A 15,713-nucleotide genomic window follows, 5' to 3' on the forward strand; every position below is an offset into this window, starting at 1 on the left:
ACGAAGGCAACCAACCAGATGAATATTGCGACAAGTGGTACATTGTTAATTCGTATTGCGCTGCATATAATAGCTATCCATTCATGCTGATGGCAGATAATACGTCACATGTCGCTCCTCCAAACCCTATTCCCCTCTTACCACCAAACATGGGTCCTAAACCAGGGTGCCCTATGAAGAAGAGATAGTTCACAAACAAGGATGTTGTGTCATACAAGTACAATATCTGTGGTGAGCTTGGCCACAATAGGCAAAAGCACATTAAATCATACATTTCTTCGTTAGTTTATTATGCCATATGTATTTGTTAGTTTTTTCTTTAATGAACTTTGTTTCTTTGTATTTATGTATTCTTTGTTAATGAACAACCCTAATATCTTATGTGTTGTATGTATATCTTAGGTAATTCGCAATGAGTATAAAGTCAAGAAAAGGGAAAGGGAGACGTGCCAGACGTCAACCCTACAAAGCTCCATCCCCAATGTCAGTTGTTGTGCTTGAGGTTTAGGATGTGCAAGGGACTGGAAAGAAGAAAAAAGAATTTAATTTTGACGAAGAAACTTGGATGGCAAGTGATGTAAGTGTGAAGTTTGCATTTTTGTTTGTTTGTTCTTTTGTGTGTGTACTTATTCAAATATAACATGCATGTGCCACATACGTAGCATTTAGCAAAATTCATAGAAAGACTTCAAGTAAAATACAATCGTCTCATGAGAAAGAGAGAATTTATCAAAAACGATTTACCTTACTTATTTCTTTGTGAGTAAGCACAACCTTTTGTTTATGTTGTATTACTACTGAAAATTAAAAAACTACCTTCTATACATTGACTAATCACAACAATTACTCACAACTCGAGCATGAAGAGGGGACAATTACATGCTTGGACGATGAATCCTTGCCTTACATTTGGTTTGAAGCTGACAAGGTATCCGTTTATAACATTATTACATAATTTTCAAACTTAAATTTTGGGTGCTCAAGTTATTTTTTAATCTCAAATTATTTTGCAACTCTTATTTCATGCCAATTTGAACAAAAATCATTGAGTTCTTTGGCAAATGGACTTGAAGGCGAAGGATTTTACGTTGTAGAATTCACTTTGCACCACAACTTGCGCAGTTGATAACGACATCAACATAGTAAGTTACTGTTACCTAGTTAACAATAATAAGATTGCTTTCTCATACTCAGTAGGTTTAACATGTTAATGTTTTGTTGCAGGTCATTTTTTTTACAGGATGTATAGGATATGACTCTTTCACTAATTGGACGGTCACACTTGCGGGTGATATCCCTCGACAAGATAACGAGTAAGTACTTTGCTTATATGTTTGTTAATTCAATTATTTTTTTTACATGTTGTTGACTTGGATTATGATTATTACAAGAAAAACTGTGGTCTTTTTGTGATCGCCTACATGTCACTCTTGAGGTGCAGAGCATGGGAGAATTTTACCCAAATACGTGTTTAAATATTCATGTTTGTGATGAGCATCATAAGGATGATAGTTGTTTTTATAACCAAATATAAACCCTTTTATCAAGTTGATATCACGGATGACAGAAAATAAATGATCGCTTACTATAAGAAAGTTAGGGAATTTGACTTGGCAAAGGTAGTCAAAGCGAAAACGGAAACGATAACTACAATAGCATAACCAGTGGAATCGAACACTACTGCGCTACAAAAAACCACAATAGCGCAACCAACGAAAAATATAGGGTTATTGGCATCGCTAAAAGAACACACTTTGTTGGTGGCAAAGGCAGTGCAAACAAAAGCTCTGCGTTCGGCAAAGGAAAAAGAAGTTCAAATCGAAGCTCTAATAGTAACATTCACACAAAAGGGAGCAACGTTCAAAATGAAAAAAAAAAACTGGCGACTTTGGAGGAGGATAATGATGAACTGTGGGGCAAATTTGATAATATTTTCAGATTGACATATTTAGATAAAGTAAATAGTCAATGTGTGAATGCTATTTAATTTTTAGATGATGTTTTAAATTTAAATTTGATAGATTTTATGATATTTTTTAAATTCTCATGAAATTTCTTTTAAACTCGAATTGACAAATTGCGCAAATACCTGAGTCACTTCGCATAAAAAATATAATAACTTCGCATAAAAAATTAGCAAATTTCTTTTAAACTCAGACATCAAAACTTCACAAATACTTGAGTTACTTTGCATAATAAATTTGCAAAAAAAAAAATTAACTCTAACCGACAAACTGTGCAAATACCTGAGTTACTTCGCATAAAAATGTAATAATTTTGCATAAAAAAACTGCAAAATTTCTTTTAAACTCAAACATCAAAACCATGCAAATACTTGAGTTACTTCACATAATAAATCTTTGAACTTTCTTTTAAATTCGAACTGACAAACTACGCAAATACCTGAGTTATTTCGCATAAAAATGTAAGAATTTTGCATTAAAAAACTATGATTTTTTTTTAAACTCGAAGCTCAAAACCTTGCAAATACTTGAGTTACTTCGCATAAAAAATGCAATAACTTTGCATAATAAATCTGTGAATATTCTTTTAAACTCGAACTGACAAACAACATAAATACCTGAGTTACTTCGCATAAAAAACTATGAATTTTCTTTTAAACTCGAACCTCAAAACCTTGTAAATACTTGAGTTACTTCGCATAAAAAATATATTAACTTCGTAAAATAAATCTGCAAACTTTCTTTTAAACTCGAACCGACAAACTGCACAAATACCTGAGTTACTTTGTATAAAAATATAATAACTTCACATAAAAAAATTATGAATTTTCTTTTAAACTCGAACCTCAAAACTTTGCAAATACTTGAGTTATTTTGCATAAAATAAATGTAATAACTTCACATAAAAAAACTGCAAAATTTCTTTAAAACTTGAAGCTCAAAACCTCATAAATAATTGAGTTACTTTGTATAAAAATGTAATGATTTTGCATAATAAATTTGCACTTCTTACGGAATGACAAAAATTTCAACTTGCATTTTCGTGATAAACGTCTAAAAACTCTATTTCGGCCACTATTGAGTCAAAGACAGTGAGGGTGTGCCCCCCCCTCTCTCTAAGTTTCAAGACGTTTACATATTTCACGGTACAATGGTTGAAGGATGACATAGTTCATGAACACAGGGTTCTTAGTCGCCATAACGTCAAAAAAATGTCGTCGGAACACTGAAAATAGCTGTTGAATTATTTTGGTGGGGACCACAAAGAAAACCCTATATTATGTGAGCCCTAGAATATGCGATGTCTTGGCCGCTACTATTTATATAACATGAAGGAGCCCAAGAGTCAGTTCGAGTTTAAAAGACAGTTCACATACTTTTTATGCAAATTACCAATATTTTTTTATGCAAAGTAAGTTAGGTATTTGCGATGTTTGGAGGTTCGAGTTTAAAAGAAAGTTCGTTCGCACATATTTTATGCGAGATAACTCAACTATTTGTGTGGTTTGGAGGTTCGAGTTTAAAAAAAAAATCGCAGCTTTTTTATGTGCATTTATGAATTTTTTATGTGAAGTAACTCAGGTATTTGCGCAATTTGAGGGTTCAAGTTTGAAAGACATTTCATAAATTTTTTATGCAAAGTAACTCAGGTATTTGCGCTGTTTGTCAACTCAAGTTTAAAAAAAAGTTTGCAGATTTATTGTGTAAGTTTAGCAAATTTTTTATGCAAAGTAACTCAGGTATTTGTGATGTTTTGAAGTTCGAGTTTAAAAGAAAGTTTGTAGATTGTTTATGTGAATTTAGTGAATTTTTTATATGAAGTAACTCAAGTATTTAAAGTTTTAAGGTTTAAGTTTAAAAGAATGTTCACTGTTTTTTTATGCTAGTGCTTTCATTTTTTATGCGAAGGTTCGAGTTTAAAAGAAAGTTCACACATTTTTTATATAAATTTTATTCGCAAAGTAAATCATGTATTTGCGCAGTTTATGTGGATTTCGTAGGTTTACAATTTTTACCTTTTAATAGTTTATGCGAATAAAAAAATGACAATGAATCCAATTTACAAATGATCGAATTAACAGTGAATCAATTTTACAATGAATCAAAAAATGACAGTAAATCAAAATTACAATGAATCAAAAAATTCACAATAAACCAAATTTATAATGAATCAACTTGATTTAATTCATTAACAATTAAATATGTTCATACAATCATTCATTCTATTAATTTGTCAATGAATCAAATTGATTTCATTAATTAACAAATTAACATGTTCATACAATCATTCATTCGAAGAACCTAGTCAGGTGATGTTGTCTCCTTTTAACTTGCATCGACAAGTTTAGGGGAAGTTAAGCTTCCGTTGTCTTGAGACTCTTCTCATATACAGTTCGATTTTCACAGTGTGTTAGAAAGGATACTCCTTCAATTTATAGAGCATGTTACTTTGAATTGTGTAGACGGTCTACGACGAAAGAAAAAAGTTAACTAAAAAGCACCAATACAATTCAGGCAAAGGCTTGGTTTGAGAATAAACCAGCCCTTTACCATTAACATGTTGGTGTTTTTTTGTTTCTTTTTTTCTTTTTTTCGCCGCAAACCGTCTACACAGTCCAAACCAACTCGCTTTGAAAATTGAGAGAGTATCCGCTCTAACGCACTATGAAAATCGGACTGTGTATGAAAAGAGTCACAGGACAACGCAAGCTTAACTTCTCATAAACTTGTCCATGAAAGTTCAAATGTGACAACACCACCTCATAAGGGCATCACTCTCAGTATTTGACTACCACCCCTCACTCCAACATACGGGGGCCTCCCTTTCATCCTTTTCACAAACTTGCTTACATGTGACGTCCAACTAGAGAGAGAGTGTGACGAGTATTCCAATCGTTTTAATTTCTTGTTTTATGCTAACAATGAGAGACCTCTTTTATAGGCCAAGGGAGGCTCCTTAAAAGTTTCACAAATTACACAATATTTTGTAAAGTCCCAAGAGGCTCAACCTTAATTTTGATTAGAGCATTGAAGAGGAGAGGTCGACCTGTCAACCTTATCTCATTGTGCACGTCCACCTAGGGCATTGAAGATTCCTGTAAAAATACTTAGTCAATATACATTTTCTTTTAAACTTGAACCTTCAAACATCGCAAATACCTGAGTTGCTTTGCATAAAAAAATTCTAAATTCACATAAAAAATCTGCAAATTTTCTTTTAAACTTAAACCGATAAACTGCGCAAATATCTGAATTACTTGCATAAAAAATGTAATAACTTCGCATAAAAAAACTACAAAAATTCTTTTAAACTCAAACCTTAAAATATTGCAAATATTTGAGTTACTTCGCATAAAAAATTCTAAAAATATACATAAAAAATATGTGATTTTTTTTTTAAACTCGAACTGACATCTAAGTTATTTTGCATAAAAATGTAATAACTTTGCATAAAATAATTGTGAAATTTCTTTTAAACTCAAACCTTAAAACATTGCATATGGAATAAATTTGCACCGAAAGCAATAGGTGTGAGGGCTAAAGGTTATAAAAATAACAGTATTTGCGAATTTGGACACAGATTTGACAATTTTGAAGGTATTTTATGAAACATGTCATTTTGGCCATGCATTAAGATCATTTTTCATTTATTTTTTTCCTTTGATGTTTATATGTTTTGAGAAAGGGAATCTAGATTATAAGAGCTTACCATTTTTTTTTTCACCAATTCATTGTTATTTAATTGTGCGGTGCCCGTTTTTTGTTTTGCATGGCTTCTTTTGATATTTGATTATCTTTCTATATTGAGCATGCAGTTCATAGTTGTTATTAGAAGAATTTTTTGTTATTAACATTAATTCTTGGCAGATGGGTTTGGGACATTGTATGCAAGTCTTTTCTTGTATGTCAGCCATCAGTTTAATTATTTGATTTTGTGAAGTTGGTCTTAAGAATTTTGTGATAAATGCTTAGACGAGGCTGCTGTAGACATACTAAAGGGAGTGGCATTACATGTTTAAGTATCATTTCCCTTTTGTTGACCCCCGTGCAACCTTTTCCACAATGCTCTTTGATTACACCTTACGTCTCTCCCCCTTGATTTTACACTAAAATCTTTTATCTTTCGTGAAGAATTGTTACATTAAACATGTTCTATTGATTTCTTTTGTCACCAGGTTGGAGCGCCAGCGCGTGTTGGGCTTGTTTTGATGTGATCGTCCCCTCCTGGCAACACTGGCTTGGATCATTCTCAAACATCCTTTCAGGTTATTAAATCGTCTGCATGAATATTGAAGAATATTGGTGTTGGAATTTCATGCTTATAACATACCAACATGTTACTGGAGGTGTTGAATATCCCCATCAAGATTAACAAAGGTACTGTTGAGATTATCACCCCAGTGGAGCTGATCAAGAAAGGTAACAAAATGGGCTCATCTGAGGCAGCACCTCGGCTACACTAATTCATCGGAATTATTAGTTTTTCATCACAATATGGTTGTCCTTTTGAACATATTTGTGAATGTGATGAACATCACTAATCTTACGAACATTTTTAATCCATTGTCGTGGAATAAGGTGGCCCTGAGAAATGGAAACTAAAAACGTGGTCTTCTTTAAACTCGTCAAACATGAAGCAAGAAACGAGAAAATGGTTCAAGAAACACAATGAGAAAACGAATCAAGAAATATGCGAGCAGCGAAAATATTTTTACTTTAATATTTGAATATTTTTTAAAAATTAAAACACAAAATGATATAATACATTAACAGGCAATATTTCTTGTTTAAAAACAATCAATATACTACTGCAGAGTTTTAAATTGAACATGTATAAACAATCTCACAAGTCCGTTTATGCATGAACAAATTCACAACTAAAAAATAAAAGCTTTAGGGTCTAGAAAGGAGGAATTCCAGAAATAAAATAAAAATGATTTAACTACATTAAGGCCATGTTTGGGAACCATTGTTGAGAGGCAAGATGACAGGGCGACCAAATCTGCAGGTTTGGAAATGACATCCTTGCAAGAACCAATCTTACTGGATAAGGAAGATAAGACTAAACTTGATCTTCCTTAATCCATCCCACCTGTTAATGCATGCTTAACTGAGTCATCGACTGCCCTTTTCACTGGGATTCAGAGATTGTGCTTTGAGACTTATTTTTGTCATTAGCAACACTTCTCCAATCAACCGGCCAACAGCAACCTCAGTTATCTTTTTATTGTTATTCTTTAATCTTGTAGGCAACTCCTGTCCTCGAGATAGGGAGGATGAAAAACAATGACATGAATTGGTGAGGATGTGATATGCAGCCCCAAGCAGGGAGGGCTTTGCTTATCGAAGAAGCATGAACTGCCCTGCATTAGATAGCCACCCATCGCAGAATTTGGGAGCCGAAGGGCTTTTCACAGGTTGCCACCACCTGGGAATTATGGATCTGCACAGCTATGAAATGTATTTCGCAGGAACTGTTATTCCATTATTGTAGATCTCTTGATTTTCCACCCCAGAAATAGCACTGTCATGAACAAGAACACTAGTCCCCATCAGAAAATAGATACCGGAAACAGATAGTATTGGCCTAGATAACACGACTGACTATTGAGCAGCAGTCGATAAAAAGTACCCGATATTCTTTTCTGAATAGAATGGGAACACCTTTGTTAAAATGAACTGAATTACCAGTTGTGGAGAAGCCAATGGGCATGTTGACAATGAATCATGCTGGCCAAGGGATGTAGAGATTTAAAAGCAACACATAAGCTTCTTGCTAGTGATCCGACTGCAGACAGACACTGAATAAAGGATTCCCCTGCACCATTGTAAGCAAAGGAGTGACATAAATAACCGGGACCAAGGTAGAGAAAACTGAGAAACAATCAGATGGTCCCAACAAAGCAAAAACTCCAAGGCACAAACCTGTAACGCAAAAAAGATATCTTCCACATCAACTTGCAACGTCATCATTTTCGACTTATCGTTCCGTGGCTTCCCAAATTTTAGGAGTCCCTGTGCCCAGAAACAGATGAAAGTTGTAGTGAGAGATTGCATATCTTGAAAATAGGAGACCTGGATTAAAGGTTTGTGTTTGAAGAACCTGCTCGGCAAGCAATCCGGAGACAGCTGCAAATTCCAGAATGCTAGCTGGGGACATTTTTTTTGACCTCGCCAACTCTGAATAAGATTTGTACAACTGTTTCAAGAAAACAAACTAGAGAACTCAGGTGATGGCTTGAAAGATGCTTGATAGGGCCTTTAATCTTATGTCAGGTGTCATAAGGAGATCGTCTCAAAAGGACCACTTACCTCCATTTCTGAGATGTTTCTTTTAGTGCGGGAGCTCTTCACTGCAGAGCATAGTATCATCTGAAAAGGAAAAAGAAATGGAAAGATTAACTTGCCATGTTGACAATGCACTTTGGAGCAGGTTTTTTAAGCATTTCCTGTTTTTCAAAAGAAGGAATGCATAAATTGATGAAATAAATCCAAAATCAAGTTCACAATAATATTCTAAAGTTTGTAATCAAGAAATCCAGTGCCATTGTGAAAACCATGCACCAAGAAGGGAAGCATAAATTTGATGATGGGGTTTGTATGCAAGAAAGTGTTCCAGTTGGCAGGAAGCTTTACTTCCAACAATTTTTCAATGATATGTCATAAATGATGCAAACTACAAAGACAAGATGTTGACAGACAAAGCAACCTGTTGATGCAATGGCAGTGATTGAATTGTGTTGACTACTGTTGACTTGAATGTCTTTGACAATGCATTGGCCATATGATCAATTCTTACCTGCAACGGATTTTGTAGACACTATAAGAGAATAATCGAGTAATGTGTTGGGAGCAGTTGTAGGTAACATTAATAGTAATAAAAATAACACCAGCAATAATAATAATAATAAATGTTTTGCTCCAACATTTTGCTAGTTTATCAAAACAGGTTTTTTGTCTCGATAATGGTAAGCATGGTTGATGCTACAGTTACAAAGTAGTTTAGAAATTACAGTATAAGAATTCCAGATACTGTGCCAAGTTATTCCTCGGTTTTGAATTGGCCAAGTTACTCCTTCGTGAAGCTTGGAAATGAACCATCAACCATGAATGCATTTACTTACTAGGACAGTTTCCTGGTTTGCCAGGTAGTCACTTGCAAGAGGTACAAGGTGAGGAGCAGAAGTTTTCTCAGCTGAAATTGAGGTTAGCTTGGCAGCTGAATCAGTTAGTTCTGCCTCTAGGATCTCGATTGCAAGTCTGCCATGAAGAACAAACAAGCATCATTAACAACCACATCTACTTATGCGAAAAAAAGGTGACATGCAAAATTAAAATTTTGAAGCAAAAGTTGGCATAAGAACTTTCACTAGCTTGGGACTTATTGGTCCTCGAATTGTATCAAGTTAGGACTGCACATCAGGCCAGGCAGCCTATAGGCTGCCTGCAGCCTGGCCCATTTTAGACTGATATTTTGGGCCCTGGCCTACCCAGACCAGGCTTAGGCCCAGCCTGCTGAAACACTGGGCCCGGCTTGATTTGCTCATGGCCCATAAAGCCCACCCATAACTAGCACATCCTGACCAATTGCTCACCCATTCAATTGAGTAGAGCGGCCCACTGGCCAGAAGCAGCCCAGCTCATCCGAGCTGAGTCAGGCTGAGCTGTAGACCCTTCGCCAGCATGGATGAGGGTTAAGCTTGGCCCATCCCTTTGGCAAGCCAAGCTTAATTGAACTGGTCAGCCTGTCTAGAATACAGGAAAGCCAGAATGGGCTGATCCATTGCCTACCCTTGTCAAGTCCCATAAACGATTTTATTTGACTAGCTTGGATGAGTAACCCAAGTTCATATGGGGCAGGATATGACTGATCATCCTTTGTCAAGCATTTCTGGGTGTCAGGCATTGCAGCCTGCGACCCAGCCCAGAGTGCATATTGGCAAACTGTCATGCATGTGAACTATATGAACTTGTACATGTATCCAATGATTTTATAACATCACATGAATTCTGATGTATTAGGAAGAATGGGTTTCTGAAACAAGTCTTTAATCCACAAGATGACCTTCGAATCCACAAAAAAAAAAATCCATTACTAATTCGCTTGATGAGTAAAGAATTCAGTAGATACCTATTCATGGATTGAGTTTATTTACTTAAAAAAACCTTAGCTTATCTACCAAACTCCTGTCTTGCCTCTTCTAGAAACTCTAATTCTTAAATAGACATCTTATGTTTACCATATTTAACCTTATTCTGACCATCCATAAAGGACAAGGCTTAACCATTCATGTTTCATGGTTGCAAGAAGTCAGTTCGCTAATCTCATACAATAGCAAGGGTAACTTCTTACCTGCAAGAATCGAGGGCTTTTCTCATATCCCCAGAAGCAGCAGCAACTTTCTGTTTTGATTGATGAAATGGAGTAAGAGTTCCTATCTACTTAGTTATAGAAATAGACAAATAGATTCATATTTCAAAATGCAGTTCAATATGCATTGACCTCCTAAAAATATCACGCATTTATGAATAAATGACTAAAATAAAATTTTGTTTTCCTTTAATACAATTCTACTCTATCCATGTTTTGGGAACAACAAAATTCAGGGATTGGGAGATAGTGTTTGACAAATATAGTGTTGTGAAGAGAGAAAAAAAGCTATGAAGTCATTAATGAAATAATTTGCAAGTGTATGAGCCAATTCCATGGATAGGCTTTGAAGACTGGTTAGGATCAGCATGGAGATCAAAATTCCAGAGTTCGACAGAAAGAACAAAGGTATGCTTGGTAAGTATTACTTTCTTGCTTTCAAACATGGTCTTACAAATGATTGATACAGCTTTTATTTTTTGTGAAAAATGGAAAGATGATAACATTTGAATACCCTTATAGTGGTAATAAAAAACTCTATATGTAAAAGATAGATACTGGATTCAATGTCCCAACAGCAATGACATGAGAAAGAATTGATCTGAAAGACCGAAATGGATTGTTAATGCAAGCCAAGTTACTAGAGGAATAAGAAATTTACTGAAAGGGAAAGAATGAAGCAAGCACAATCAACCATCCATTTGCATCACCTTAATGCTGAAGTTATCCATGACATTCTAGATGAGATCTAGATAAGTATGAGCTGACTTGCATGCATTTAATAGCTAACTGCTAGTATCAACTATTGACCACTAAATTCCATGACCATAGACATATGGGAATCGAGTATGCTCAAATGAAAGAATATCAATGAAGAATACCAACTTGGGTTCCCAAAGCCAAGCCAACAGCCATAAGAAATAGGGACATTGGGAGAAGTGCAGAACTATCTAAATGCAACATGTTGTGGATCAATTAAATAAGGACATAAGCTTATAGTAGTTTCTTCAACGTTCAATCAGATTCCCCACCACATTAAGAAGATTGCACTGATACATAGCTTGCAGATGCAGAAGTCTCCTATTGGATCATATGCTTCTAAAATCTGCAGAACTTGTTTTCTTCCATAACTCTCTTCACTATGGGTGTCTGTTTACATTCTAATAGTTCATGGTTAGTACTAGGTGCCAATCAGACCATGAAAGCCTAGTTTTCCATGTGTCATGCCATGACATGTTCCCCGTGCAACTTGATAATTTTAGCTTGACCCTGTAGGTTATGGAAAGTGGAGCCCTGAGTGAGTCCATTGTTTCATACACTGGCTAATATTAGTTATCTTATGCCATAGAAACAATGTTTGTATGTTAAAAGCAAGATTCCTTCAGTATACTAACAAGCAAATATGAACATAACCACCTAATGCACATACAAAATATAACACACACTCCATGAAAAAAAAGCCCCTAATAGTCATGTAACTATACATAAATCAGCTAATTACAGAATTTATAGATAAAAGCAAAGCCCAGAGAGGGGAATCAAACATGGTCTAGTAATGCTTGTGTGAATGAGACCGACTGATTATCATTTCCAGAAAGAAGTGTCAAAGCAGTAAATTTTGAATGATAATGCTAATGTTTAACAGCACTTTGATATTCTACATATATTATGCTGAAAAGGAAAAAAGAAATAGAAACTTTGAACTATAACCGAGATGCCATGAAATGCATGAAAGAGAATATATAGATATTTATGAAGATCCACAACATTGACAGACACACTACAGACATCTGTAACACATTAAGAAGGTGTCCTTCATAAAGAGAGACATCACAAACTAAAAGGCTAAGCCCAGTGTATGACAGTGATAAATATCAAACCATAAAAGCTGCTGAACATCCCATACGCAATAGTCATGTTACATAATAACTTACAGAAAATATTGATAACTAGAGACTTAACTTAATATGGCTTTACTCGTCCTAGTACAAGTAGTCCGCATCTCATAAATGAATAAAAAAGGTTATTGCACCCACATGTCTATCAAAACCATGATTATTTATTCATTGCTAAGACCAAGAATGGTGGATAAATCCACCATGTCGATTAGTGGTATCTCTTGATTGAAACAACTGGTAGCCTGAGAGAAGGATACTAAAAGTTGAAGATGTACAAAGAAATACATATAGGGCATAGCTGTGAAAGGAGAAAGATGCACAAGAATTTCAAGCATGAACACCTGCCAAAACATGAAAAATACAGACAACCAGTGAATGCAAATCATAAGCATAAATCACACTCCCCATATTCATTTCATCAGCAATAGGATGTTAACTATCATTCCAAGTCAAGGTAAAAAAAAATGGACTATTTTGGAGGCTGGAAGTAAAATTGAAGTTAAGCTTACTCTTGCACAGATCTCTAATGCGTAAGGCTGAAAGACATCATACGGAAATCCCTGCAAGAGGAAAGGGGGCAAAAGTGAGGCGCCACTTAACATTTTTAATTGGTTTCTAAATTTAAAAAGCAGTTTCAAAAATTTTACATAGTGCATAACCTTAGTGAGCCAAACTAATCCAAGCACAGAAAGAAGATAGAGAAAACAAAGCATAAAAACTTCAGAAGTGAAAGAATCATTTCAATTTTGTCGACCCATAGGCCTATACAAGCGAACTACTTTCTCTGCCAACTGAAGCCAGAAAATGCATGGCTGAGTGCTAGGGTATAGAACTGATACAATGAGGAAAATCTTTTAACGATATAATGTGAAGAGACAACAGTACTTCGAAGGAAGATTGAGATTAATCCTACAATAAACACTGATTGAAAAGGAAAAACAAAAGAAAAAAATGGTGACAAAGGAACGGTACCGAAATCCTCTTTTGAAGAATCTTGAGTATCTGATCCTTAGAGTATGCACGAAATGTAATGACAACAGGCTTGCCTGGACCAAATAATAGATGTTCATTAGTTTAAAAGAACAAGAGAAGTACACTAGTAGTACAAATATTCTTTTGAGAGTAATAAAGTGCAGGAAATGTGAAACTCCAATAAATTTCTAGTAGTACAAAGCGTGGGAAATTCTTTTGAGAGTAACAAAGTGTGGGAAACATGAAACTGCATCAATTTTCTAGTAGAGAAAAAGCTGTTTTATAATCCAGTGTACTGGTAGTGTATTATCTAAGATTGTCCGTTTCAGGTTACGAGCGCACAGAGGAATTCAATGTTGGCCCTCTCTAGACATTTGCAGGAATCTCCAACATGGTTTCTAAAATCACAAAATTCCCGTGGAGCCTTTATTTAGCTATACTATATGGATAGATCAAAACTTAACAATGCAGTCAACAATCATGAGTGGAAAGAAAAAACATACAATTCAAAGAATGAAGCTTTGGAAGGAAACGATCTGCTAGATCTATTGCATTCGCTACTCCTGCACATGTGAAAATAAATATTATATATCCATAAAGTAAAGTTCAAATTTACAGAAGCGTCTATAATTATTAACGAACAACTAAGCATGACTAAAATCTGACACCTACCTATCAGTATACACCTGGAGAGTGGTAGAGTTGTGATCATGAAAAGTTCATGCAGCACAGATCGGCCCTTGCTGATGAGAAAATCTATCTCGTCAACAATAATCAGCCTTTCAATAAGTCAGCAACAAGAATGCGATCAGTATGCATTTAGAGAGAGATTAAATCTCATAATCCAAAACACAACCAACAGGTAGCAGGAAGGATAATGTTGCAAAGGTCGTAAGGGTTCTGAAAATCAGAAAAACATAATGAAAGATAAGTGTATTCTTACATCATCTTTCTGGCTGATGAGCATTTAGGTTTGGATAACAAATTTTGAAGATGCTTAAGAGGAGATCCACTGCTATCGTGTTTCCTCTGCCCAGAATATTTTCCAAGTATCTGGCAAGGAAGAAGATGTCACATCTCAATTGAATCATCTGAGTTCGTAACCATCACGAATTAAGAACTACGTTACCTTGTTGAAAATTTCAGAACTGTCTGCAATTGATGTGCAATTCATAGACAACAATTCCAGCTGCAGTCCTGCCTGATCTAGGTCGAAATAGCGGATCCACGAAAGAAACAAATGCAGCACAGAGTGTTAACGAAAACAGAAAGAGATGAAAAGGACGCAAGACTTATACATAAATGCAGACACTTCTCTGAGGGCAGTATAACATGCAAAACATTCATCAAGTAATTGGACCTTTGCAGCGAGGGTTAACTTGATGGTTCCAATTAAGCAGTTGGATGGGTCTATGTCTTACAACGAAAGGTTTAATAAGATCTATGCGGAGAGAGCTATAGGAGCAAACTGTTGCAATCCATTATTAGCCCACAATCACAGATTGCTTGGTAAAAAAACAGGAAAACAAGATTCACCTCTTTTGCCCAATCTGCCGCGAGGCATTTCACTTTCTCCATCGCCAGAGTTTTCCCAGTCCCCGGGGATCCCGAAACGTATAAGCTCCCGGACCTCTCTTGCTGTATGCACCTCTTACAAAACTCAAGCACCTGTTCCTGCTCCTCTTCGCGGCAGGACACATCGGCAGGCACTGTAGAGACATGCAGAGCTGCCTTTACCGCACTCAGATGCGAGGAATCTGCACCGAATCCGCACAATTATAAAGAAAAGGAACACAGAAAAGATTGGAGCGATCGCTGATTCAAATCAGAAGAAACGAATTTGGTGGAAACTCTTGCCTCTGGGATTCCATTTAGGCTTCTGATCGAGCACATCTATCAACCGCTTCCTCGGAGACTTGATCTTGCAGCACACCTGAAAACAACCTCTCAATAAACAACAAATTCCGATTTGAGGAAGCTCAGGATCGATCTGTTAAAGAAGGAGACCTACTTTGGTCGGAGTCCCAGGGCCTCCATTGCTGCGCTTGCCGGATCCAGGAGTGCGGCAAGGCGAGTTGGGGTTGTCGGGAGAAGCCAACCGCATGCGGTTGGAAGGAGGAATCGACGTATTCTCCGGAGTAGAATATGGCCGGCCTCTTTTCCTACTCGGCGTGGACGGGGAGGCTGAATCGGGACGATTGCCATTTCCAGAGGCGATCGGAGAAGACTGCGCCGGGATCGGGGCTTTGCGATCGCTTCCGGGAGTGGAAGCGGGGGATTTGCTAGCCCTTGCATGCCTTGCCATGGAAGCTTGGGATGGAGCTCACTTGACTTGGTGGGGTTTTTAGGGTTTCTGCGGCGAAGGAGAAAGAGGGAAGCGATGGCTCTCGGAGATTGATGGCAGATGGTGGCCGTGGTCCACACTTTTGAAACGGGAGGGAGTGAAGTGTGTTTTGGCGGGAAACTGACCCCGCTTGGGGATCTTGTTCCCGCCAGCTTTTTAGTGGT

At 36.4% G+C, this 15,713-nt stretch overlaps 1 protein-coding gene across 1 annotated transcript; it reads right to left on the reverse strand.

The window, feature by feature from the left end:
- Positions 1 to 7,415: 7,415 nt before the first annotated feature.
- On the reverse strand, positions 7,416 to 15,510 carry LOC149828133 (DNA replication factor CDC6B-like). Its single transcript, XM_090018114.1, has 17 exons — positions 15,217 to 15,510; positions 15,063 to 15,138; positions 14,742 to 14,962; positions 14,335 to 14,406; positions 14,149 to 14,258; positions 13,878 to 13,984; positions 13,709 to 13,768; positions 13,206 to 13,279; positions 12,743 to 12,793; positions 10,318 to 10,367; positions 9,089 to 9,224; positions 8,674 to 8,763; positions 8,277 to 8,336; positions 8,068 to 8,163; positions 7,890 to 7,979; positions 7,597 to 7,694; positions 7,416 to 7,488 (listed from the first exon to the last, which is right to left on the reverse strand). The coding sequence occupies exons 1-17, from the start codon at positions 15,508 to 15,510 to the stop codon at positions 7,416 to 7,418; spliced, it is 1,758 nt and encodes a 585-aa protein (XP_089874240.1).
- Between the last annotated feature and the right edge of the window lie 203 nt (positions 15,511 to 15,713).

This window comes from Nuphar pumila, chromosome 9 (genome assembly GCF_984573655.1).
Source record: "Nuphar pumila chromosome 9, dmNupPumi1.hap1.1, whole genome shotgun sequence".
Classification (NCBI taxonomy): Eukaryota; Viridiplantae; Streptophyta; class Magnoliopsida; order Nymphaeales; family Nymphaeaceae; genus Nuphar; species Nuphar pumila.

What these genes read in the sequence shown, in the direction of transcription:
- LOC149828133 (XM_090018114.1), bottom strand. Translation starts at nt 15,510, where the DNA reads ATGGCAAGGCATGCAAGGGCTAGCAAATCCCCCGCTTCCACTCCCGGA. An exon ending in ATATCTTTTTTGCGTTACAG is followed by an intron (nt 7,695 to 7,889) that starts GTTTGTGCCTTG and finishes TCCCTTGGCCAG; the next exon opens with CATGATTCATTGTCAACATG. An exon ending in TATTCAGAAAAGAATATCGG is followed by an intron (nt 7,489 to 7,596) that starts GTACTTTTTATC and finishes TGTTCATGACAG; the next exon opens with TGCTATTTCTGGGGTGGAAA.